Source organism: Lytechinus variegatus, chromosome 1, assembly GCF_018143015.1.
Source record: "Lytechinus variegatus isolate NC3 chromosome 1, Lvar_3.0, whole genome shotgun sequence".
NCBI lineage: Eukaryota > Metazoa > Echinodermata > Echinoidea > Temnopleuroida > Toxopneustidae > Lytechinus > Lytechinus variegatus.
In genome coordinates, this window is record NC_054740.1 from 25,828,824 (window position 1) to 25,856,598 (window position 27,775).

At 35.9% G+C, this 27,775-nt stretch overlaps 1 protein-coding gene across 1 annotated transcript; it reads right to left on the minus strand.

Annotated features, from left to right (window-relative positions):
• Positions 1-2,161: 2,161 nt before the first annotated feature.
• On the minus strand, positions 2,162-5,990 carry LOC121430006 (NXPE family member 3-like). Its single transcript, XM_041627278.1, has 3 exons — positions 5,981-5,990; positions 3,920-4,009; positions 2,162-2,961 (listed from the first exon to the last, which is right to left on the minus strand). Exons 1-3 carry the CDS (start codon positions 5,988-5,990, stop codon positions 2,162-2,164), a joined length of 900 nt encoding a protein of 299 aa, XP_041483212.1.
• Positions 5,991-27,775: the final 21,785 nt, after the last annotated feature.

The following is a 27,775-nucleotide window of genomic DNA, read 5'->3' on the forward strand; positions in this document are numbered from 1 at the left end:
TCTTTAGTTTAAAAATAAAATACAAATCTAAGAAAAAATGTCGAAAGTGGATGCAAATATTTTACATTAGCTTTGATTCATCATCTTCTTCATATGTAGATGATTCAAATCGAATGAAAATAGGAATATGGCACTTTGAAGTTTCGCTTAGTTTTCACAAAACAGTGATATGCACAGCTCAGTGACATGCAAATGGGTCTTTCTACATTTTCTCATTCCGGAGTTTTTTGCGTAATTTTCATATTTGGTTATTGGATATTTTCTTTTAATGATGTCTACTGTTGGCTCCCATGGTTTCTGATTTGATTTGTATATGTAAAATTTATTTCTCGTTTATCATGTTTTGAGGAGCCCTCAATATACAAGCCTAGCTTTTTAGTGGGATCCTCCATTTTCACAAATCATAAATCACAATTTCTTTACACATGATTATTTTATATGTGACTGCTTTATAACATGTCTTTCTCAAGTTGATTTTATGACATTGATATATTTTTTATGATGTTGACTTGTTATGATTGTATTTATTTGATTTATATTTTGTTGAAAATGAAATGAAATGAAAGTGGGTCAATCGATGATGTCCATCGCTCATTATTTCTTTGTTCTTTCTTGTTTGAATAAGCCAGTCCGTAGTTCCTTTCTGCGCATGATCAAAAGATTCTACGCATGATCAGAAGAAGGTCATTTGTACTAATGTGACATGGTGGTTTAAAAGCTAATGAGATAAGCACCAACTTTGATATCTTGATTATTCATAAATTCTTTTCAATTTTGGTTTTCATTTACATCCACAAAAAAACAACAATGCGTCCACGAACGACTGGTATTTCACAGTTAGCATTTCAAGTACATTGTTCAACATGCTATGATATGCATTCAAAGTAGGAAAGCAACAAATACCTTCATAAAGTGTTAATTGGTGTGCTATTCTAGTCATCTGGTCTATTAAATTTATTCATTCTGCTATGTAAGGTATGCTTACGAAATATCATAATGAAAGAAATGAAAAGTTACTTGACTAAAATTGGCCATGAAGTAACTCCGAACTGGTCTATTATACAATATTTATTTATTTTATTTTATTTTTTTTACAAATTTGGCAATAAGGACCATCTTGACTGAACCATGTAGTATCAAACAATGCTTATTATACATTCTCAGGAGGAATTAACCAGTGTCTCACTTGACAATGAGGAGAAAATTGAATATTTTACGTTTCATATAGTAAAATACAAAAGAAATAGTGAGTGCATGGATAACGTCACCAGTCTCCTCAATTGCATACCAACCAGGATGTGCATTTAATTGTTTTGTGAAATTAAGCGAAACTTTAAAATGTCATAACTTTCTTATTTTGTATCCGATTTTGATCAAATTTTCAGTGTCATGCTTGTTGGATTTTTCATTCAAACCAACTTGTTGGGGTGAACTTGTCCTTTAACCCTAAAAAGACTGGGGGGGGGCTGATTCAGCCCCCCCCCTCGACATTTTTCGCGATAAATCCGCCGCACGAAATTTTTTGACCGCGTCGCTCGCTGACTTTTTACTTTCAAGTCTCGCGCAACTTTTGAGACCAAAATTGTGACCCCCCGGTACGCGGTTCCGAAATTACGCAACATTTTGTAAGTGCATGCAGACCCAAAATTACTCAAAAACGTGAATTTGTGTACAAATCCAATGCAAATAGTGTTTCAAGCCAAAATTCATAAATGTATCATTATTTTTCCTTTTACTGCTTAAAATCAATTAATTTTATCTTTTTTATGGTCAAAATAAAGTCCCCAACAATTCCATTGAAAAAAAATAAAAAACAAAAAGTCGAAAAACAAAGAAATACATAAGAAATTTAGAAAACAATAGAATACATAAAAAAATAAATGTGATTTTGAAATTTTTTTCAAATAAATTTGATCAGATGTCTTTCTAGAGTATGTGAAAGAAAAAATAGCATTTCAGGGGCATTATTTTATTAATTAGAGCAAACTTATGATTTTACGCATAAATTAGCATAATCAATGAGACATGAGATTTTTTGCGGAATTTGATGTTATAGTTTTGTAGATAATGCCATGGGTAACGCATGTGCCAATTTTCGTCGACGGCCGAGATCATACCCCCCAGTCTTCTTAGGCGTCGAAATAGCCCAGTCTATTTAGGGTTAAGGACAAATATATGAGAGCAGTATACGCATTCCACTTTTTATGATTCCTTCACCTGGGTGAACAGCATCTTTATTTGAGAACCCAACCACCATCGACCACTGATCTATGAAACCTATTTTCTTATCGTAGTCTTTGAATATATCTCTGAGTTTCAAATCCAATTCTCTTGCGTACCAATCACTCATTGTTAAGGAAGACGTGCCCGAGTGCGCGCGGGTATTCGCACTTTTAATGACGACAAGTGTTCCCGGGCTCCGGCGGTGTAATCTTTCCACAGCAGCTTTTATCCTTTTCACTCGATGCTCGTAGAAAGACATGTCTACTGTGGTTAGATGCGCCCATATTGTAAACATGTAGATTGTATCAGACGTTGCTTCTAGCGTATCGAGAGCTTCTTCAATATACTGCACTTCGGAGGCATCGGTCCAGTTATTACGGATCGGGTATCCGTGATGGCGATAATGAACTGTAAAATTATTGACTTTGTCTTCAGCCAGTGAAGGGCCAACTTTCCAATTTGATTGTTTCGTGGGTGGATTAGGTTTAAGAGTACTTTTCAGAACTTTCACGAGATATTCATAATACTGTCTGGCAGTCGAGTCACCATGGAAGTAAAGGTTTTTATTGGAGAGACACTTCAAGGTTTCGGGGATGGCAAAGCTACCAAGACGACAGAAGTTTGAATACCACTGGGCTTTCAGGAAAAAGCCCGCAGCCAAAGGAGCAGAAATATTATGAGACCCAATACTGCATGGAGGAAGCTCATCGTTATAACAGTGACCCGGAGTCGTTAGATCTGAAATACACAATTTAAAAATATTAATTCCCCATCATTTCATTTGATTGTTCGAAAGAATGCAGTACCAAGTGGTTAGCTTAAAGTATCAAAATTTAAGGAAAATAAACATGTAAATAAACCGTTATTTTACTATTGTTTATGCCTTGTAGAGTAGCAATGTAGGCTCCTTGATGTGACTTATTTGCTCCTATTTCACATTCGTTTGGTAATATTCTGTAATATTTTCATTTTTCCGAAATATTAATGGTGAAGACGAGTCCAGAGACTTATTTCTATTTCGAGCCAGAAATTGAAGTCATTATTATTACATCTGTTGAGTATGGTCATGATAATCTGCTGTTATTCCATAAATGATTTTTTTTTCATTTTCTTTTTGGGGGGTGGGGTTGATTTAATTTGTAGCTATTCTCCATAACGTCCCTTCTGTTCTGTTTGCTTATTCTATGATTTACTTTACTTTTTTTAGCAAATAAACATTGAAAAGGGCCAGGTGCCAGAAGCATACAACCTCGACCTTGTGTAACTCTGCGTCATTTGTGACCTTTCATTACCCTTCACTCTATACGAAAATGGTCAATGCGAATGGTAATAAATAATATACGCCTCTCTATATCTCTCTTTCTCTCTTTGTATATGGAAGAATCCGTCACGTTCAAACATTTTCTGGCAAGCAAAAAGTAGGTTCAGGGGGCATGGAGCCAATCGTGGATCCGCCGATGTAATATACTAATCTTTCAATGTATTTAAACGAAAATAATATTATTTACATAAAATTATTCATAGTCATAGTAACATCATAGTGTGTGGTAGGGTGTGAATGTATGTGTGTGTGCGTGAGGCTGTGCGGGTACATGAACCTTTAAACTCTAGGTACAACTTGATACTATAATGTAGATACAAATGCCGATTCTGTTTCGAATTGTCACCATGCCCAGAATTCCCTTTTTATACTTACTTTTGTCTCTCTCAGTCACAGTTACAAAGTCAACTCCCTGTGCTGCTAAAGGCATCTTCTGTCTGTGAAATAAGTAAAAATGTATATGGCCTTTCAAAATAAGAAATAAACTTCGCCTTGATAGTTTCAATGGGTTTGCATGAAAGGTTCACATGTATCCTTGACAGTTGATATGATGAATGCGCGTTACTTGATATTCATATATGAATTAGCTGAAGCAAGCCATGCAACGGCATGATAGACGCCGACATCACAATGAACACAATGATCAGTAAACAGATGAAAAGCTTTCATCCGACCCAAGAATCTCAAAAAGTACAAAGGAACTGGTGTGTATTCTGAAATCACTGCGGGATGAGGAGAAGTTTTTACAGAGACAATATGAATATTTCGTCCCACGGAGAAAAATATTCCCCGCTTGTATTGCACTTGTATGGAAAACTTGGAAAACGGCATTCTTCCTACTGCGCCATCTGTCATTAAACATTGATGCATCCGAATCGTAGACAGAGTCCTGCCTTTCGAGTCCGAGTCACACATGTCCGTGTCCGAGTCCCGCACATGTAAAAATGTATTACATAATCAATCAGAAACAAGTTTTGCTTTCAAAATATCAGTACTTTGAATACATATTTATATAGAAACTAAAAAAAATTATTATTAATTAAGGTGATTTGACTGGGTTTTTCAACTTAAAATTTAGATATACCAGACTATTCCCGTACTACAATGAAGGCATACAATACAAGTGGCGTCTGGGTTTTTCCCCATGAAGTTGGGGGCACAAATTGTGACATTTCAGCATAACTCAATACTAATACCAATACTAATACTAATGATGAAATTGTTAATAGTCTTTACATTTGTATTTTAAAAGATCATACATTTTACTGGAAATTTGGGGCCATTTAGACTAATTTTCCATGAAATTATTTAGCAAATCAGTGTATAATGCTGTTTGGTGAACAGTAGAATCGAGATATTTACATGTGGTCATAAAGGTTTAATTAATGCATTTGGACTGACTAAAAAGGAAAAGAATGCAAACATTTACTTGTTAAGTCAGCGAGCTAAATATCTCGGATACTCTATGCATATATGTAGTTTTTAATATAAAATTTTGAAATTGTCAAAGTGTCCATGTAGCACTGGGAAATGTCACATCTGGTGGACATTGTGTTGCACAGTGAAAATAAAAAAAATAAAATAGAACTATATGCAAAGGTATGCACACGTACACCGTTTCTACTAAACAACATTATACAATGTTTTGTTTAATAATTTCATGGAAAATAAGTCTGAATAGCCCAAAATTTCCTGTAACATATAGGGTCTATTAATACAAATATTAACCTACGAACAATCCATAAAGAGTACTATCAGCTAAGAGTTATGTTGAAATGGCGCAATATGCATGACCCAACTTCATGGAAAGACTCTTCTACAAGGCAAGCCTTTCAAATGCGAAAATGTGCTTGTTGTGCTTCAACCGTTCAGTTGACACCATAGGGGTAGTATGATAAAAATCAATAACCTTTAGGATTAAGGTGCAATGTAAGTTGCCATATATCCGCTTGTATATGCCATAAATACGTCATTCATGTATCAAAATGTTACTATAGGTGACAGCTCTAACGTTAAAGTAACATTTAAAAGTGAAATTTAGATATCAAACCTTAACAACTGGAATGCCTCTGGCGGTCTCACCTGCATCACGCGATTCAATATAGGAGCAGTGATGACTTTGAAAATTACTGTAACTCGCACAAGATGTTGTCAGTGATACTTGATTACTCTTATGTCCAAGTTTAATGAACTAGACCAACATACTTTCAAAGTTATGATGGTAATTCAACAAATACCCCTAACATGGCCAAAGTTCATTTACCCTAAATGACCTTTGACCATGGTCATGTGACCTGAAACTTGCACAGGATGTTCAGTGATATTTGATTATTCTTATATTCTAAGTTTTATAAGCCTGATCCATAAACTTTAAGAGTTAGTATGGTATTTCAACAAATACCCCAACACGGCCAAAGCTCATTGACCTTAAATTACCTTGGACCATGCTCATGTGACCTCATGAAAACTTGCACAGGATGTTCAGTGATACTTGATTACTATTATGTCCAAGTTTCATGAATCAGATCCATAGAATTTCAAAGTTATGATGGTAATTCAACAGATACCCCCAATTCGGCCAAAGTTCATTGACACTAAATGATCTTTGACCTTGATCATGTGACGTGGAACTCATGCAGGATGTTCAGTCATACTTGATTAACATTATGTCCAAGTTTCATGAACTAGGTCAAAGTCATATAATTCATAAGTCAAAGTCATAGGTAAAGTCATATAATTTCAAAGTTATGATGACATTTCAAAAACTTAACCTTAGGTTAAGATTCTGATGTTGATTCCCCCAACATTGTTTAAGTTCATTGATCCTAAATGACCTTTGTCATGTGACATGACTCTCAGGCAGGATGTTCAGTAATATTTGATTAACCTTATTTATTAGCCTATTTATGGGAAAATCTGCCATTTTGGAATCCAATTGAGGCAAAAAGCTATTTCCGTTGAAATGCAAGCCACATAAATCGCCTTAAAACTATATGGAGATGGGAAAAAGTTGTCTTTTTTCTAACATCTAAATTTTAAGGAAGTGCTAGGGACTTGGAGCCTACCCCTCAGGGGGCTGCTGAAATTACTCACCCCTTTTCCGAATTTTGCCTATTTATAGGAAACTTTGCCATTTTTGAGCCCCTAATGAGGCGAAAATCTGTTTCCGCTGTAAAGCAAGTCACTTAAATCATCTTAAACTACCTGGAGACAAACGAGTACATTTTTTCCTATCAGCTGCATATAAGGAAGTGCTAGGAAATCGAAGCGTATTCCCCTCCCCGCCTTCTGAAGTTACCCACACCTTTTTGCCTATTTTGCCAATTTCTGAGAAAAAAATCCGCCATTTTGGAGCCCCATTGAGTCAAAAGCTAATTCCGCTGTTTCCGATACAAAAAAGGGCCATTTTGCTCTAATGGGGATGCCAAAAAGACGATATTGCTAAATACATGTCAAGCACGAAAAATGGTGATGTAACTTTTAACAGGTTCCTGTAAAAGTAGGCTTTAAAATGCCAGGACAATATTTTTCGGGAAGAGCCGTGATGTAGTGGTTCTGACTCTCGCCTTGTAAACAGAGAGTCATGTGTTCGAATTCGACCGCGGGCTAGCGTCCTTTGGCAAGGCGTTAATCCACACTTTGCCACTCTCGACCAAAGTGCTAAATAGGTACCCGGTAGGATGCGAAAGATATTGTATGTTTGATTTTGCCAGCGCCATAATGAGGCTGCGATGAATGCAAGGAATGCTCCCCACGGAGTGGAAATTGTGCACTTTTCGTGCGGGATTTAAATGAATCCAATGACCGGGGTAATAACATGCTTTAACGCGCTTTGAGTTATTCTTGGAAAAGCGCTTTATAAAAATTGGCTATTATTATTATTATTATTTTTGAGCAAATTTCTCCTCAATAATTTGCAGGATATCAATAAAACTAAAAAACTGGTTCACTAAAATATACATCATACACTACTCCTAAGTCATTTGCATCATACGTTCATGCCCTCTCTTATTCTACTTGCATGCTCGCCTCTCTATGCTCTTTTCTTCTCCTCTTTTCTCTTCTGTTCCCTTCTCTTAGCCCGTTCTTTTTTTAATTACTGTTTAATAATGGTTTTATAGGTATCCCGATTTCTGACAAAGGGACCTGCTTTCTGTGTCTTTACGCATTCTTCCATGTACAGTTTATGTACTGCATTCATTGTTTTCTCTTCTATAGTCTGGGATATAGGCCCCATAGAAACTTGATCAAACCTTATTTTTTTATATATACAATATTGTTTTGATGATTTCTTGTCAATTCGAGAGTGCTGATTACGAATGTGAATGATGCCACTCCGCAAATTGGTAAAATCCATTGTGGCCGCCAAAATATGCAAATTACCCATGAAAATCCTAAAATTGTTCGCACATTGGCTATGAAATGCATTAAATCGTGTGGCAGGACTGAAATACTCTCTGAATAAAATAATTTTTGGCTAAATATTTTTTTTCCTGGTATTCAAACTGGCCGCCTAGGCCCTTGTATACTTTATTATTACCAATATGAATAGGGAAAACTAATTTAAAAAAATGAGCACTAAACCGCAAAAAATGTATGAACGAAGTAACATATTTATGCAAATTATCATTACTATGGGGACATTGCTGTATTTTGATATCTAAAATAGCCGCCACTGTCCAAAGAGTATATGTGCAATGAATGGCCGGGGCCAAAAAATGACAAAAGTGAGCACTAAAATGCATATTATTAAGATAAACGCGTGGATTGCTGACTAAAAACATCTTTGTTGATATGCCATTTATGTAATAAATGCTGTATTTTGACATTCAAAATGGCCGCCATAGGCCCTATATTTATCATGTACAATGCGAATGGAGAAACTAATTTTTACGATAGTGAAAATCATAAAATGCATATACACTGTGATGTACGAGTAAAAATATTGTCTTTCACATGTTTTTTAACTAATAACATCACATATTGGTCGTGGAGGTAATAAATGCTATACTTATTATATAAGTATAGCAAGATCCAAAATGGCTGCCATAGGTCCTAAAATTATCGAGTACATTGTAACATGGGACATACAATTTTGACAAAAGTTTGCTTTGCTTGACTGTAAATATTGCATAAATTGTGAATCATGATGTAAGGGTGAAATATTTCTAAAGCTATGGTTTCTAACAAGATATATCATAATGTTGTGTAATTAAGGCGATGCATGCTGCATTGAAAATGGCCAACATAGGCCTTTCTCGTATGATATACAATTTGAGTGGAGACAAATAATGTTCACAAAAAGAGCATATGGCAGCCATTTTTAATGTTGAAATACAGTATTTATCAACCAAATTAGATAAGATATGGTATATTTCGTTATAAATCATGTTACAAACAATATTTCACTCATACATTACCATTAATTTTGGCCAGGCAAAGCAAAATTCTGTTGAAATAATTTGTTCCCATTCACATTGTGCATAATACCGTAAGGGCCTGTAGCGGCCACTTTGATTTTCCGAAGACAGTATTTATCACCTAACTGGCAGAATAAATGATATATCTTAATAGAAATCATGCTTTCAGACAAAGTTTTACTCATATATCACTATTACGCTCACTCATGGGAATATTGGTTTCCCCCTTTGCATTGTACATAATACTGTTTATGTCTGTGGCGGCCATTTTTAAAGTAAAAATACATTATTAAACACAAACTTGAAGCCTAAATCATATATTTTGATAGAAAATTTGCTTTTAGGCAGCATCCCATTTATTTATTACACATGTATGCATTTAGTGCTTACTCTTGTGATTTCTTTGCGGCCTCTATCTCATTGTGCATATCATTTTTAGGGCCTTTGGCAGCCATTTTGAATACCAAAATACAACATTCATCACATATATGGCATATTGATAATATATTTCGTTAACGATTATGTTTTAGTCAGTATTCCACTCATTTAAACTTAATAACATGCATTTAAGCGATCACTCTTGTGAATGTTTTGGCTCCCATTGCCAGTGTACGCAATACTGTTTGGGCCAGTGGCTGCTATCTTAGATATCAAAATACAGAAATGTTCCCATAGATGACATAATAAATGATATATCTCGTTAGTAATGATGATTTGCATATATTACTTTGTTCATACATCGCGATTTTTTGCAGTTTAGTGCTCATATTTGTGAAAATTAGTTTTCCCTATTCATATTTTACATAATAGAGTATACAAGCGCCTTTGGCGGCCATTTTGAATATCAGGAAAATAAAGATTTTGTCAAAATTTATTTTTTTTCAGAGAGTATTTGACTCCCGCCACACAACTTTATGCATTTCATAGCCAATGTACGGACAATTTTAGGATTTTCATGGGTAAATTTGCATATTTCGGCTGCCGTATTGGATTTTGCCAATTTGCGGAAATGCTCAACTTACACGAGTGGCATCATTCAGATTCGTAATCGGCACCCTCGAACTGGCAAGAAGCCATCAAAAACTATTGTATATATATGAAAAAAAAACAAGGTTATGCCTCTTCTGTTCTGGACTATAATGGTATTATTGATGAGTATATTATACATAAAATTTATTTAATGTCAATTGGAATAAAATATATGTTTAATTGAATTGAAATAGAGTTAAATAATACAACAACAAAAAAAAAACCTGCTACATTGCTTCAATTACTTTTTTCACATCAAATGAAAGGGAATACTGAGTGTAGCAACATTCATCTGAGAATCGAACTTGATCATCATAATTCGCAATGTAAATTTAGTTTGAAATTTAACACGAAATATAAATTTTCACATCGCAATGTTTGCCGTATCACTGGGCCTATCATCTATACACAACAAAAAAGTAAGTCCCCCTAAATCAAATTGCTGTAACTTTTGAACGGAATTATTTTGAGATATGAAATTTCGTAGGTGGTTTTCTACACTTATTAAGCTTGTCAAAAGTCCATGCACCGTTCTTCATCGTTCTTCCCGCATCCGGGTTTTCGCTTCGGCTTTCCCGCCCAACGTTCCCTTGTCTTCAAAGGAACGGCCGCCATCAAAGGCCCTTTAATGCCACCGTTCTTTTGTTCGTCTTTCCTGCAAGTCTTAATTTCTGTCGAAAGGCCGAAGAATCTATTCTAAATAGCTCCCTCTACGACCAAAACAAATGTGTGCCTTCATCATGTTCATATTGACTGTCGGATCGAGAGTTCGGGTCACTGTTCTGAACTGTGGTTCGCATCTATCGGGTGCATTCATAAAGCCACGGTAGCTTAAAAAAAAAATCACGCATGTGTCAAAAATCGTTACTGATCTTTCGAATTTGCTGCAATAACCATGAAAACCTCTTTTTTGCAATTGGAAGACAGTCAATTCATGTTTTAGGTGGGAAAATAAGATTCCACATATTTTCGTTTCGTAGGCCCAAGCCATTCGTAGAATTCACGTCGACTTGGAATATTAATTATTACTCGCATCTCAAGCAGGTGTTGAGAACGCCCCCCCCCAAAAAAAAAAAAAAAAAAACAGAAGGAAATAGAATGATAAAATAAATATGACCGGAACAGCTAGCTTAGCGCTATTAGGCATAGAAATATAAAAGATTTACAAAGATTTATTAGAAACTGTTTTAAATAGTTTTTTCATATTTTTGACGGGCAACCATTTCCCCAGGATAACATATTGTCTCTTAATTTTCTTTATCTCCATGTTTTAAAGAAACGGGACCAAAAGGGATTGTGAAAAGAGGAAAAAGAAACTAAGAGGTCAAAGGGAGAGAAAAGGAAGGGGAAACAGAGAGAAATAAGAAAATAATATGGGGATGGAATAAGAGGAAGGGTGAAAAAAATGGAGGAAATACAGTTGAAAGAGTGGACAAAACTCGGAAATTTGAGAGGGGTTCTCCCGATTTCTGCCTCTACATCGAAATCAATATTCATGAGAAAGCAGAGTTGTGTCCTCGCAGAAACCGTGATCAAGTGGGGGTGAAATTATTTTATGACTTGCGTCTTCGGAATGAGAGTACGCATGCGCGTGGACTGGATATTTACAAAATTGTGGTCGTCTATTTCGAAAATAGTATGCCATGAATGAATCAGCATCCTCAAACTTCCTGTCACCCTTCTATCACTGGGGGATTTAGGGGGGGAGCCGCCCTTGCCCCCTTTCATTATGAGAGGCACAATTAGAATTTGTAATGCAAAATGCAGCCAAAACAGAAGAGTGCCCCCCCCCCCTAAAAGCGGAACCTTTTTCCCCCTGTCATGGATCCTCCCCTGACCTTTAGACATTATGTTGTATAGATCCGATTCTTGGTTGGATTTACATTTACAAAGGCCCCCCCCCTATTGGCGGAGCAAAAAAAAGGGAAAGAAAGAAAAAAGAGAGGAGAAAAAAAGAAGAGGAAAACATAAGAGGAGGAAGGCGAGTGAATAAGATGATGCGAAGACTTATTAAATAACTTTAATAATCATTACGCCACTGGGACAACCAATTCAAAGAAATAATTAAATATCAACCTTGGGCGGCCGATCGGGGAAAATATGGGTGAAAAAAAAATCACCCCCCCCCCCCTATTGGCGGAGGCTGGATCCGCCCCTGATTTAGATTTACATTTTATTCACCCTATCGATCCCCTCTCGGGGTATGAGAGTACAACATAAAAACAACATATTACAGACTAAAGTATAACTTCATTTAATTGGTTTAACGTATTAAACGTAATGTTCGGAATTGAAGATAAATACCAACTGTGGTAACGATCTGAAAATTTGTTCGATCAGATTCCAATGAAATTTACCAACGAAGTGTTTGTATAAATGAAAAATATTTGCCAAATAGCCCTGTGAAAGAAAGTCGTAAAAGTGCTGAGAAATGAGCGATATAAGCACAGAATTCCATCAAATGTCAGGTATTTTTCGAGACAATGTTATAATACACTGTCCCACGTATGCTTTTCTGTTTTAGTGATCATCAGAATTATCGATATTGAGCGGCGATTTCATTATTCTACAAAGATAAGTGTATATTAATGTACTAGGTCTAGATTTATGATGAATATTTCGTATCGAAATCGTCATGTAATCATATTTGAAATTGCGCCTGATACGTTGTGCTGTACATGGTCTATATCCTCCCATAGTTATCGATATCGTCATCACCGCTGTTACTATCGCAATCATCTTCATTTCTCTATTATAAGTATTATCTTCGTTAACATTTCTATTATTTCATTATAATTTTATCATCATAAATCGATGGGGTGGGAGAAGGAGGAGGAGAAGAAGAATTACCAAGGAGAAGCAGACGTACATGTAGAATGGAGGAGCAGTAAAAAGGATGAGATTAATGAGAGATGAGGAAGGATACGGAGAGGAAAAGAAAGATAGAGAAAAAAAAGTGACGCAAGAAGAAAAAGAAGAAGGACGAAGGAAAAGCAGTAGGAGACGTATAAGAAGGGCAGGTGGGCAGAAGAACAAGAAGAGAGGAGACGTAGAAAAAGGGGAGGAAGGAAAAGAAAGAAGCAGAAGGAAAGGATGAGGTGGAGAAAAAAGAATAATGAAAGACGACAAAGGATATGAAGAAGAAAAAAAAGATTTAAAAAAAGGAGAAGGAGTAAGAAGAGTAGATGAAGAAGGGAGTGAAGGATGAGAACAAGAAGAATTATAAGGTGGAAAAGAAGAATAACGTCGGAGAAACAGAAGAAGTAGAAGAGGGGGTGAGTTTGTTCTAAAGTAAAATCAATGTGAGTAGAATTAAATTAATGTTTTTATTTATATTGCACTTGCAGTGATTACATCATTACAATACTAGGATGCCATTATGTTCAATAATTTAAGCTTCAAAATTCGGTAATTCACGGGTGAAGATAAATTATGGGGCCGTAAGCTGCAGGGAGATATGTAGAGTGATATTAGCATTAGGTCATTGCTCTAAAATAGATGGAATGTGATTATTTATTATTAATATTAGTTAGTACACTTACTGGCCTAAAAGCAAAAGCAAATAGGGCCATGATATAAGCTTCTCCATCAAGAGAATTGAACATTATTGACCTTTCAGGATTGCTTGGCATTGATACTCATCGAACTGTTCTTAGTCATTGCCCTGGCCTATGATCATGAAAAAGCAAGATCAGTCACCCGCATAGTAGAGAATCAATGACAATAGCATGCTCAGCGGGCCGCCACAGAAAACAATGGGAGAGCTAGAGCTCACAGTCTTGAATTCCCCATATCCGCTGCCGTGATTATTGTCGTAATTTCAATAGATAAACCTACTTCAAAAGACCGTTGGCCCGCCCGATGGGGAATCTTTTGTAATAATGTAGTGTATTAAAGTATGTGTATGCAGTAACTACCGCCCCGACTTCTGTTGTGCTATTTAAAAGATTTCTTTCACCATCATCGAGTAGCGATTAGCGTGTAAAATCGCATAAATTATCTCACAAAACGGATCTAATGTTCATGATTACCAACATCACCATAATCATTACCATTATCTTTCATTTTTTTTAATAATAATAATAATAATAGCGGCATATTTACCCAGGGTAGCCACTTCAGTTCCGAAAACTGTTCTCCCAGAGGGCCCTGCTATTATTACCCCGGCTTTAGCACGGCTACCTTGATCGGGCCGCGCTCGAGCATTCGAGGAATTTCTTCCTACCGGGTACCCATTCACCTCACCTGGGATTATATAAACTATACTGGAGAACGATTGGAAATATAGTCGATTTGACATTTTCCGAACCTAGAAATGTTCTTTCCGATGAAGTTTTTTTCTTGATTCGTGTTCCTATGGGGTCCTAAAACAAATTCAGCTTGGTTGTTAAAAGTTGCCGTTTGGGCAATTTTGCTAATTTGCATAAATCCAAAATGGCCGCCAGATGCCATCTTGAAAACCTAACTTTTGAATCCCTGTCCACAAAATGATGAGTAATGACTCGTTTTAGGGGTTTAGAGATGTGTAGAACTGATTTCTGTAATCATTTTTGCAATATAAGGTCATCTTTAGGTCAAATCCAAGATGGCCGCCATATAATCTTGAAAAATTGACTTTTGTTCCCCTTGCCCCAGAATGACGAGTAATACCTCTATTTAGGGGTTTTGGGGTGTGCAGAATCCATTTCTGCTTTCTATTTTGCAATATAATGTCATCTTCAGGTCAAATCCAAGATGGCCGCCATATGACGCCATCTTGAAATATCAATTTTTGAACCCTTTGCCCCAGAATCATGAATAATAACTCTATTCATGAGTCATTAGGTATGTTGATTCAATTCATGTAGTTATTTTGCACAAAAGATAATCTTCAGATCAAATCCAAGATGGCCGCCAACCGCCATCTTGAAAAATTACTGTCTGAGGCTTTTACGTGTTAGAACTAATGTAAAGGGATTTCAGTAAGAATACTCATTTCTTTTATTAATTCTCAAGTTCATTTCAACATTAATTGCTCAACTTAGAATGAATCCTCTTTAGGTTTGGGCTATCCATTTCGAGTGTATTTTTTAAGGTCCATTCATACCTTTGTACTGAAGAGGCTTTTAGGGTCTTATTTCAATTTGAAAGTGTTTTATCAATATTATTTTTCTAAATCAATGTGTCCAATGATTGGTAGGCATCAGTTCGCCTTAAAAGACGATGGTGTAGCGCTAGGCCTTACATTTTCGAGAGTGACTATAGAGCTCCACTCTAGAGTGGCAGTCTCTAGAGCAAATTTTTACAGATGAAGGAGGATGGCGCTGAGACACGTTTATATAGAGATGCTGCCCTAGCCTTCCTCCTATGCCTTTGGTCTGCCAATTTAGCATTCCGATTATTTTCTGACGTCTTGACCCCTGTACTTAGTAGCTCTCCATAGAATGGACGGCGACTATCATCTACACCTTCATAAGTGTTAAGGTGTCTATGCCGGCAAGTGTTATGTTATATTTGCATGTGTCTTTAAAACGGAGGTGTGATCTATCGATGGGGTGAGACCAATCACACAGCTTACCTTACCTTGGCGAATCCAAGAAGGGATTCGCCAAGGTTTCATGGGGCAAACATGCCCCAACCACCTGAGGTGCCTTTGACTAAGGAGCGAGAAGAAGCTTTTGATGCTAGCACGTACGCTGAAGGGCCTCTGTATTTTTCACTTTGTCCTGCCATTTAACGTGCATGATACGTCCGAGGCAGCTGACATGGAAGGTGTTTAGCCACTTTTCTTGGTCGGCGTACGTTTTCCAGGACTTACTTCCGTGCAGGAGCTTGGCCATGACTGTGACAGATTTTACAATCCTGATGCTTATATGCTTGTCCTGTGAAAGGGGACAAGAGACATATAGTCGGTCCAAGGTAGGTGAGGAGTCCACTATAACCAGACGAGTGTGTGTGCTGTTGATATACATATCTGGAGGACAGTCGGTGTTTTGAGTCTATCAGGATTTCTGACTGTCTCAAAGTCTGATGGATGGTCCAAACCCCTTACATGCACAAGACAGGCAGCTGTTATGTATGACTAGGTCTTGTACTCCCACTTCTTGAGAGGAAGGGGCGACATCGTTTCCGTAAAACATTTCACGAATGAGAACAATCCTGACCGTGGAACAGTCTTGGGGAGCCTATCTTCTGCAGGAGGCTAAAGAGTGCACTCCTGCTGACCAAGTCAATGGCTCTTGTCAGGAGGAAAAGTCCAATAATAATTATAAAGGAAGTTAATAATTAAATAATTTTTTTTGAAAAAAAATACGGAGAAATCACTTTTTAATTCAAATAATACTTTAAAGTCATTTCACTGGAAAAGTATGGTTGCACAGAAATAAAAAAGGGATCAAAACTCCCGAAATCATAGCCCAAACCTTGAATGGTTTAATTCTAAAGTAAGCGGTTAATGACGAAATCTATCAACCATCTGACCATCTTAAACATGACTTGACCTCGAACTAAAAATGGAGTGATTAAAAGAAATGAATCATTCTCACTGAAATCCCCTTACATGAGCTCCAATACATAACAACAACCTTATTAGGGACAGCACTTCTTCAAGGTTCAATAGTCTCGGAAGTAGTTTTTTTTTATTTCTTAATATGGCGTTTAGTGGTCATGTTGGATTATTTTGACCTGGAGATGATCCTACATTGCAAAATTATGAACAGAAATTGAATAAACATACGAAATAACTCACGAAAAGAGGGATATTATTCATGATTCTGGGACAAAAACTTGAGAATTAATAAAAGAAATGAGTATCTTACTGAAATCCCTTTACATTAGTTCTAACACGTATAAGCCTCAGACAGTAATTTTTCAAGATGGCGGTTGGCGGCCATCTATGATTTGATCTGAAGATTATCCTTTGTGCAAAATAACTACATGAATATAATCAACATACCTAATGACTCATGAATAGAGTTATTATGCATGATTTTGGGGCAAAGGGTTCAACAATTGATATTTCAAGATGGTGTCATATGGCGGCCATCTTGGATTTGACCTGAAGATGACATTATATTGCAAAAAAAAGCAGAAATGGATTCTGCACACCCCAAAACCCCTAAGTAGAGGTATTACTCGTCATTCTTGGGCAAGGGGAACAAAAGTCAATTTTTCAAGATTGCATATGGCGGCCATATTGGATTTGACCTGAAGATGACCTTATATTGCAAAAATGATTACAAAATTCAGTTCTACCCATCTCTAAACCCCTAAAACGAGTCATTACTCATCATTTTGTGGACAGGGGTTCAAAAGTTAGGTTTTCAAGATGGCATCTGGCGGCCATTTTGGATTTATGCAAATTAGCAAAATTGCCCAAACGGCAACTTTTGGCAACCAAGCTGAATTTCTTTTAGGACCCCTTAGGAACACGAATCAAGAAAAAAACTTCATCGGAAAAAACATTTCTAGGTTGGTGTATTGAGCCTATGAGACTGTCAAATCGACTAATAGATAATGAATGAATGATGATGATAAGAGTGATGATGATGGTGGTGGTAATTAGAACTTTGAAGTGATATTAATGGACATGATAATACGAATAATAATATCAGTGATAATGTTGATGATTAAACATTAACAAACGAAGATGATTGGTATATTTGCGGCAATGAACCATGTATAACTTGAGACGCGTTTTTCATTTATCATGTTTGTTATAAAAGGGTTTTCATAATTATCATGATCCTGAAAGACATAGATTATTTTTAGATTAAAAAGAAAGAGAATGGATGGTCATCTAATTATGGAAAAGATTTTGCGGGATGTCAAGTCCGATGCAGTATAAAAATGATTGCATATCGAGGTAGATGCGATTTTTATATCAACGATATCATCCCCCAGAGTCTATCAAGTTATGAGTTTGTGTGCATTTTAGCAAAATTGACATTTGTAATACGAGATTATTCTAATTTAGAGTGCTGTAACATCCGAACTGCATGCCATTCCTGCTACATACGTTTTGAATTCATGAGATATTTCGATTTCTGGATGCATGTTATATCAGTTAAAGCGGTGTACGCCTGAATCATATTGATTGTCATTTGTCATTAACTTTATAATAACGTCGATATACCAAAACAGAATTCATCAGGTTCTTTATCATTACAACAATGATATGAACTTATGCACATATAGGCCTACGTCTTTTGCTTGATAGAACACTGACCCCCCCCCCCCTCCATTAGAGCGAGAACAATATTGTGCTCTCTCATTAATATTGATTTCGATAAGGAGATCGGGAAACGCACGCCATTAATAGTAATTTACATTATTTGTATGCCACTTACAAGTGAAGCACAAAATATGTATCTAAACGCTACAGAACAAATAGAAAGAGAGAATGAATTTCACCAAAATTTAAAGTATTTGCACAATTCACAGTAGGCTGTAAACGATAGGGGGCTTCACATGCGGAGGGAAAGGCTATTTAACCCCCCCCCCAAAAAAAAAGTTTTAACATTGACTTGAATTTCTCTCTTGAATCTGCTTGTTTAATACTTTCTGTTAGATTGTTCCAGAGTTGGATCTAGGGGGGGCATGGGGCCTGCCCCTCCCTCCTCCCTCTATTTGCGGAGAAAAAACAAAACGGGGAAAGAAAGACGAAAAGAGTGGAGAAAAAACATAGGAGGAAAACGATTGAATAAATAAGATGAGGGGAAAACAATTAAAAAAAATTATGTCATGTCATTATATAAAATTTTCGCTCCTGCTTCACGCTCGCATTGCCTTTTAGGTGATTTACACATATGGAACTCAAAATATCAAATTTTGAAATCAATATACATAACATATTTCAACTCGGAAATCGAACTTTGATTTTTAAAAAGTGTTCTGTAAAAAAAATATATTTTTATTGTCTGAATATCAACATTTTCTGCTCCCGCTGCACGCTCACAAAATTTGATTTGTCAGGTACCTATTATTTTCCTGTATTCCATTTTAGTTATCAGAATATCCCTATTCATGTCAGATTGTAAAACATATTAGCTAGCGCTGCACGCTCGCATATTGATTGGTGAGTTATGAAAATTTCAATATTAATTATATTACAAACTAATTAAAATCTCCATTTTATGACAGTTTATCAAAAATTTTCGGCTGGCGATTTGCGCGCACATTGATTGTTAAAAATATATCAACTCAGGCATCTTATTCATAATTACAAAAGTGCTTTAAATATATAATATTGACAGATTTCGCGCTCTGATTAGGCTTATTAGATTAATTAATTAATTTATTGATAAATTGTCCCTTTTTCAGAATGGAATATCAAAAAGTTTCATCTCGCGATTTGATAAGAAGAGAAATAGGAAGACAGTCATAATTTTCACATGATGGAATATTGTTCTTAGAATATCCCGGCCCTATGTCAAAACTCAAAGTAATAATAATGAATCATATATGTTTCTTTTTAACTGTGATCCATATCCACTCACAATTCTACAAATCTCAAATTTTCCTCGCGCTCGCTTGGCTTGCTTAGTTATGTATTTACCTTTTTCATGATTACAAAGATTGCTTAGAACTTCTATTCTTCAGGTAGAAAAGTAAATATTTTCAGCTCACGCTTCGCGCTCGCATTATTTGATTGTTGAAATATGTAACGTTTTCATTTACAGATAATTAAAAGTAGCCGTTAACAGATTCTTTTTTATCAGAACGATCAATGCGTACTAAATTCATTCATCTCGTTTAGGATCACAAGCATTGCCAGAATGCTATTTTAGGACAAAATACATGAAATAAAAAATTAAAAATTAGCGCGCGCTTCGTGCTCGCACTATTTAGATTAGGCTTGTGAGATTATTTTACATATATTTTTACATTTGATTTAAAAGAATAAAGCTTAAAAGTGACACTATTTGGTTTACATATTATGAGGTCATCTTTCTATTGAAATCCGCAACCCGTCAGACCACCTCTATGTTCAAGAATATACGTTAATCTCCCCAATCAAGAATGGGGTAATTTAAATCTACCTTGTCAATGGGGTAAGCCGTTAAATACAGCTTGCAATGCGCTGGCCCATGTCATTTTCAACGTCCGGCTTTCGGGGAATTAAAATGAGCATCAAATGGGTAGTTTTCTTGTTCTCGTTTTGTCCCCATACTAGAACCTTGATTTTGTTTCTTTTCGTAATGTGCATTTTGATATGGTTTCCATTATATTTCTTAACATTTCGACATTTAATGTAGTTTAATGCTTGCCTTTATCAGTTTATAAAGAGCAATATTACATAAAACCTATCTGACGAAGCAGATTATAACATAACGTTCGACTGATATTTTATCAACACATTTTTGATTAACCATGTAACTTCCCTCTTTATAGGTCTACTCTTAATGTGAACATTTGAGTTATATTTATTGCCTACCAACTCTCTGTTTACCAGGCTAAAGTGAAGGTCCTCATTTGTGTATGAACGACATGTTCTCATTAAAATGCATGTTGTGAGTTTCAAATAAAGGGGGCACACTTGTGTAAAAATGGCATATTTACATTAACAAATTTGATAAAGGATCTCAAAGGGGGGGGGGGGGGAGGGGCACACGGACCGGATGATCCCCCCCCCGGGATTCACTACATAACTGTACCCTCTGATGTGCAGAATATAGACCATCGTATAGACCCACTGACTTCTTTTAGTAGAGGTCACAAAATAGACCACAATACTTTTGAGAGCCCAACTATTGTTCAAAATAAATACGGTGCTGATTGGATTGTATTGTGTTACTCCGGCAGGATCCGCACCAGCATGCACTCCATTCTTGTTGATCTAGTATGCTAAATACCTCGGTCACATTTGTTCTAAGGCGAGTCGAAAACAGTCATTTTAACAGTTTTTGGACCTGCTAAATATAGGTTTTAATAAAATGAATAAAACGGCTGTTTTCGACTCGCTGTATGGCCGCCGTAGAGCAAATGTGACCGAGGTATTACCATTTTCTGTACGTTAATTTATTTTTTGGTGCATATTTAAATATGCAAGCTATACAGAATGCAGCTATACGATTAACAGGTGAAGTACAAAGTTGGAAGGGAAACTAGGCCAAAGAGGCTTTCGTATTACTAACTTTACGTCGGTAAATTATGTTTACCTTAGACACTGGGAATCTAATTTGCAATAATTTGACATACACACATTGCAGATTAATTTAAATATTTGATAGGAAGAAGAAATCAACGGCAATATACACGTATTGTTCAAGTCAAACGTGAAGGTTAAAAAAGAATAGGTATAGAAAAGTTTTAGAAAAATTCAAAGGAAGAAATAAAGTTGGATGAAAAAAGAAGCCATCAGAATTAAGTTGACAAAATTGAATATTATAAGTAGAACAGGAAAATTGAAAGAAATAATTAAGTCGCCTCCCCCCAGCGGACTGGTTTGAAGGGGTGGGGTCACCATGCATAAAATCATGGTACTTGTTGAGGCCTCAGCCCCAGACCCCCCTTCGGTTATGTGGCTCCAGGATGGTAATCAAGAACACTAGGTCACAGAGCACTCTAGATCACAGGGGAAATTTATATAAGAGAATAAAGAAGGATCCCAGGTAAAAAGATTTTATAGATTTTCCTGTCCAATATCATGTCGGAGTCACTTAAATGTGTTAATTTGCATTTTCATTCACGCGATATTTTTCATCGGTCATTAAAGTGTAGAATGTGATTAATAGAAGACGCTATAATTCCTTTATAAACACTCAACTCTATTCATGGTCAAGACTACCTCAACTTTGATAATTTCAATATTCATTTTTAAGTGCTTTTGATTTCGTTCGAAGGTAAAGATGTTTGTAATGGTCTTAAAAAGTAACGAAAGTACTTTTTGTTCTGAATTTCGGGCAATGAAATTCAAGAATTGTGCATTTAAGCTACAATGACCGATATGACAGCTTGAGCATCCAATTTATTTTTTAAAGTTCAAATAAATGATATTTTATTCGTTTGTTTTGCACGGCATCTGTATTATGTGTGAATATATAAGTTTCTAGAATTCAAATGTTTAAACAAATGCAGTGGCGTATCTAGGATTTTCCACAAGGGGGGGGGGGCAAAATCGCCAAAAAAAGAGTCCTCAAAAAAGGACATTTCACAGCAAAAACAAATTGACAAGAGGGCTAAATTAAACATAGACCTATGTTAAGCTCAAATTTGAATTTCAACGCTGCCCTTAGTTTTCAGCCTTTTTTCCACCAAAAAAGTTTGCATTTTATGTTTTTAGTGTTTTTTTTTTTCACAGTAGCGTTTCAGTGTATTGCTTTAAACGCCATCATTTTTGGACCCAGGTATGATTTATATTGCATCTTTTGCGTGGGGTTTTGCATTTCGTTTACAAAGATGTTAAGGTCAATTCCATATCTTTCCTTTTCACCCGACAATGCTGACTGTGCGGGCTCAGTGTGATGAAAAAAAATCTTACCCTCGCCTGAACACTTACTTTCAGAAATTCAATTTCTTAACGGTATGTTCTTCAAAATAAAACAACATGCTCGTGCTAAAGGGCTAAAGCTTAATTGTTCTATTAAAGAAATGAAATCTAAATCTTATTGAATTTTGTCATATACTGAAACCCGAAACGAAAAATTATCAAAAAAATGTGAAAGCGTAACTTTTGAAAATATACACCCCACTGAACTACGCACACCGATACAAGGACACAACGATATCCAGATCAGTGACCAGAGATCGCTCGTTTAATAGTTTGCCTAAGACGTCGATATTGTGGACATAGAGGGCGCTCATGCAGAAACATCTAATCGGAGAGCCAACCGGGGGTGTCAAAAGAAAAGATAAAAGCGCACGCTTCCGTTTTCGCTGCAAAAGGGAACGCTGTCGTCTTAAATGGCAAGAGCACTGACCCGTAGGAAAGAAAAATGGACAATGGCACGCTGAGCGGGTTCGCCGCAGAATATAAAGGTAAAAACGCACGCATACCTTTGACAAGCCGCCTTATTAAGCAACTCCTGGTGAAAAATATGAGATTGATCGGTTGATTCATGCATGAGTAATTAAATATTTAATTAAAAATGATCATTTTTGAAAGTCACAAGAGTCGTTTTTCAGATTGTGCATATACAAAGTTGGGCAAAAGTTGTTATAGGTGAATTTCATGTGTTATGCTGTTTTACTATCCATCATTTAGCCACTCCACAATCTGGGAAGCGGAGGGGGGGGGGGGGGGCGGGGGTGACTTCAACCTCCTCCTCCCCCTTTCCCCTTTTTCCAAAAGCATGTACAAAAATGTAAAAATGACCATACGATTGTGATTTTTGCATGGTCAGACCCCCCCCCCCACACACGCGCGCTTTGAAAACCGTTCTGCGGCCCCTGTATTGTGACGTATCATTATAGGGGTTTATTTTTAGTATCCTCTTCAACTTGTTAGCTCATGTTAAAATTCTGAAAATATTGGCGTCTCCCCGCGGACGTTGATTAAGAAAAAATATCTCTTATATAATATACAATCATGGAATGCGATCAATAAAGCTATGGGTAAAGAACATAAAGGTATTTATTAGGCAATATTATTGGTGATGGAGATGAGGTTACATAATCAAAATTGTTTCCTGATATTTTCAATAACTATTTTGTAAATATTGGATTCAAGGTAAATAGTAGTTTTACAAGCCTAGTTATGATGTCACCACTCATATCAAGGGTAATGACATGTCTATGTATTATAATCCAACAACCATCTGTGAATATTGAAATTGTATCTTTTTAAGTCAAATGTTGTCCATAATGGTATTGATATGAGAGTGATAAATAAACATTCACTTTTGTGTCAACATTTATGTCCAATGATTAATGCATGCTTTGAGACGGGAAGTTTTCCAACGCACCTGAAAATTGGTCGGGGTATTCCCATTTTTAAAGGTGGTCCTGAAATACGAACTACCATCCCATTACTATTTCACCTATTTTTTCAAAGATTTCAGAGAAATGTGTATGTTAGAATTCTAATAATGAAAGCAATATAATTAGTCCGTACATGGATTTCGCGTGGGGTACTCCGCATCTTCAGCATTACTTGATTTTATTCAAGTGTTACTAGTGTTATCGAAAACAAAGTAATTAAATTGCCTTTTTATTTCCTATTTGTTTATAAACAAAGCAAAATTTATCTTTCATGTTTTATATTATATATAATTAATTTTATTCATTCTTTAGTGTGATATTCATATTTAATATTTATAGATTTACGATTTTTTAAATCTTGTTATTTTACAGTTTGTCCAATAGGATGATGCAGTTTTACAATTTTCATGGAGGTGATATTGATGATGAGAAATAGTAGGCCTAATAGAACAGTGACTGGACAACAATACAACCTACAGCAGTTATTTGAGTGAGTTAAGTAGTGATTATGTTAATAATGGAGGTTTTCCACATTTTTTGCAACAAATAGACCTGCCTTTGAAAATCCCATTTCAATTTTCTTTTTAGATTATAATTAGTGTCTTTTTAATCACAGATGAAAATATTCTGTGCAACATATCAACTTTAATTCTGACTATTTTATATAAGTTACATATGTTAATTCATATATTCATATTCAATGGAGAGTGGTATGTAAACTACATAGAACAGGTTTAAGTGGTATGCTTTATAGTAGTACAAGTTTATAATTAGTAGAAGGAAGATGTCATATGTTACATGTATGTGTTGAAGAAGCATATATAATTATGTATAGTCTCACTTTTCTTAAAACATTTATGTTTTACAATTCATGACAATTTTAATTTAAATTCATTGATTTTCTTTCTCTATTTTTCACTCTGCAGCACTGGTGTAACAGATGTTTTCATTCAAGAAATCCAACAATTCAAAACTGACCAGTCTGACTTAAGGATCACTTGTTGAAGATGGAAAAGGTTTTTTTTTCAAGTCCAATTTAAAGAGAAAAGAAATATCACAACCCCAAATTCACGACGTATGAAATTTCTTGTTGATTTTCATAAAAACTGGTTGCAAAAGGGAAAAACATACAAATAGGAGCGGGGGAGTGAAGGTTAATTTGGGAAATGCTGTATTACGTGAAATTTTTAAGAAGTTATTAGCGAGCCAAATTTTGACATTCTTTAAAAGAGAATCCAATTTTGCGATAGATTTCGACAAAATTTTCAAAATGATATATATCACCCTTTTGTTTTCTTTGCTCTTTTTTTTCTTGGTCGTGATTTTTTTAGGGGGAAGAGTCCTTCAAGCCCCCCCCCTCTCCATCTGTACGAAACTGCTTATATACCCCCACTCACATTAATTTTTAAGTTAAACTCGATGCACAAAGGATTTCCTTCATAAGTATACTATAGAAATGAGAATATTATTGTTTTCTTGCTTCAAAGGGCATTCGTCACGGTAACCATAAAACGGGTCCTTCTCAGGTGAAAGGGGCACAGAACAACTTCCTAGGGAAAACTTTTCTTGGGTTATAGTGGGCAGTGATTCGAGAAAGAGCACTGACAAGAAGGCGAGGGGCACTCCTTAACACATGAAACGGGCCCTCAGATGAAAAGGCAAAGAACACTTTCGGAGGGTGGGGGGCATTTTTGGGGTAGAAAATCGCATAAAAGGAAGAGCACTTGGTAACACCTAAAACAGGTTCTCGTCAGGTGAAAGTGATAGAGTACGCGTTCGTGAGGGATTTTCGGGCTTGCATAAAAAGGCACCTATTCAGTGCTTTAAAAAGTAAGGAGATCTGTGCCCCCCCCGGATCGCTGTCCCAGCATATAAAAAGAACTTTTCTTTTGGTTCAAAGTATTAACATACGCTGAAGAAAAAGGTAAAGCTTCATTCTCTGATAATGTGATTTTTTTCTGGCTAATTAATAAAATTCACCACTAACCAGAGAATTCCTTCATGTCTTTCATTTGTGTGCATATGGTATTTGTACAGAGCTAAAATGAAAAGAATTTGGAATTGGCAGAATTAAAAATGAGCTGGAAATTGAGAGAGGGAAAGAGTGATTAGAAGTGGGTTGAAAAGAGATGAGAAAGAAATGGAGGGGCACATATAAACAAATATTTTAGAAGGGTTGTGGTGTATAAGAGAGCTAGAGTGTGTGAAGGAGGAACAAAAGGGGTGGAAGAGCTATAAGACGAGATTTATTGAAACCAGGAGATAGATAACAAGTGGGAAAAGAAGAAGGAAATATATGAGGAATTTAGTTGCAAAAGGGTTAGGGCCATTTTGGACCTTTTCGAGACAAAACATGTTTTTATTCTCACTTATTGCAATATTCTTATGAGAAACTAAATTGTCATGATGTACTATCCTATCTTGTGAACAGTGAATATAAAATTGGGCATACAAGAAATCTACCTGTCTTCATTTTCCCTATATACTTAAAAAATATATTATAGTGTACCTAACCTTTTGCAAACTGAAGTGATTGCTGATGTGGTTTACGGTACACCATGTGGAGTGTTACAGAAGCAGTGGATAGAAGAAGAGAAGGAAATGGATAGGCGAGAAAGTGGAGATTTGAGAATAGAGTATTCTTTCTTGAGAATAGTCCGTCTTCCACTCCTGAAGACGGACAGTCAACCTGTCCAAAACGTCGAGTCTCTCTACTACTCATCTCTACTCGCCGACGCAAGCCAGCATCTCCTCATCAGCTCTACTACTCAAGCTGTTCTCACTCAACATTCCTTCTGGTTTACAGTCCTTTTCAGGACTATTCTCAAGAAAGAATACTCCATTCTCAAATCTCCACTTTCTCGCCTATCCATTTCCTTCTCGTCTTCTATCCACTGCTTCTATAACACTCCACATGGTGTACCGTAAACCACATCAGCAATTGTACATGCCACCATGCAAACCTTCAAACAACATCAAACTGAAGTGAATCAAATCTTTTTTTATAAAAAAAGTGAGTTTTCTTGGCCACTTCCATTCTGGTTTTAATTTCAATTTCAAATTTCCTTTGGTATCATCAGAGTGACTTAAAATGTAGAGGTTTAGACACAGAAAACAATATAATTAATGAAAAATGGACTTAAAACCCTTTTGACAAATGAAGTCTTCAGAAGGGTTTAGTTGCAAAAGGGGTTAGGCCCACTCTAAGAAAATAATTTTTTCTAATTCTCCCATATTGCCATATAATTATGCGAAACTTAATTTTCATGATACCCTACCATGAGAACATAAAATTGAGTGTAAAGAAATCGACCTGTCTTTATATTTTTTAAGATATTATTTAAAAAAAAATTGTGTGGACCTAACCCCTTTTGCAACTTAATGAAATGAACCTAACCCCTTTTGAAATTTTTTTTGCCAATTTAGTTCAGAAATTAATAGAAATTTCAACGTTTCTATCATAGAGCTACTAATAATTTATACATTAAGACTTAAAATCAAATTTGATGAAACATGGACCTAACCCCTTTTTAAAGTGAGCTCTTCATATGTAGGAGATTGGTGGCACAAAAGAACAAGAGTTGGAAGATGATTAAATGGCAAAACAGAGTAAGAAATGCTGAAGAATAAAGGGGACAGGAAACGTATTAAACATGATAAACTGTGGCCCGTTTCATCATGAGTTACAAGTATGGTAATTACGATGGTATAACCAACCAATCATAATCAAGGTTACCACGGTAATTACAATAATAGCGATGTTTAAATAGATGTAATTCATTATGAAACGGACGCCAGATGAAGAAAGCAGGCACGGGGATTCATGAAGGAGATTTTTTTGTTTGCTTTTCGAAATTTGTTTGTAACAAGAAATGTACTCTTT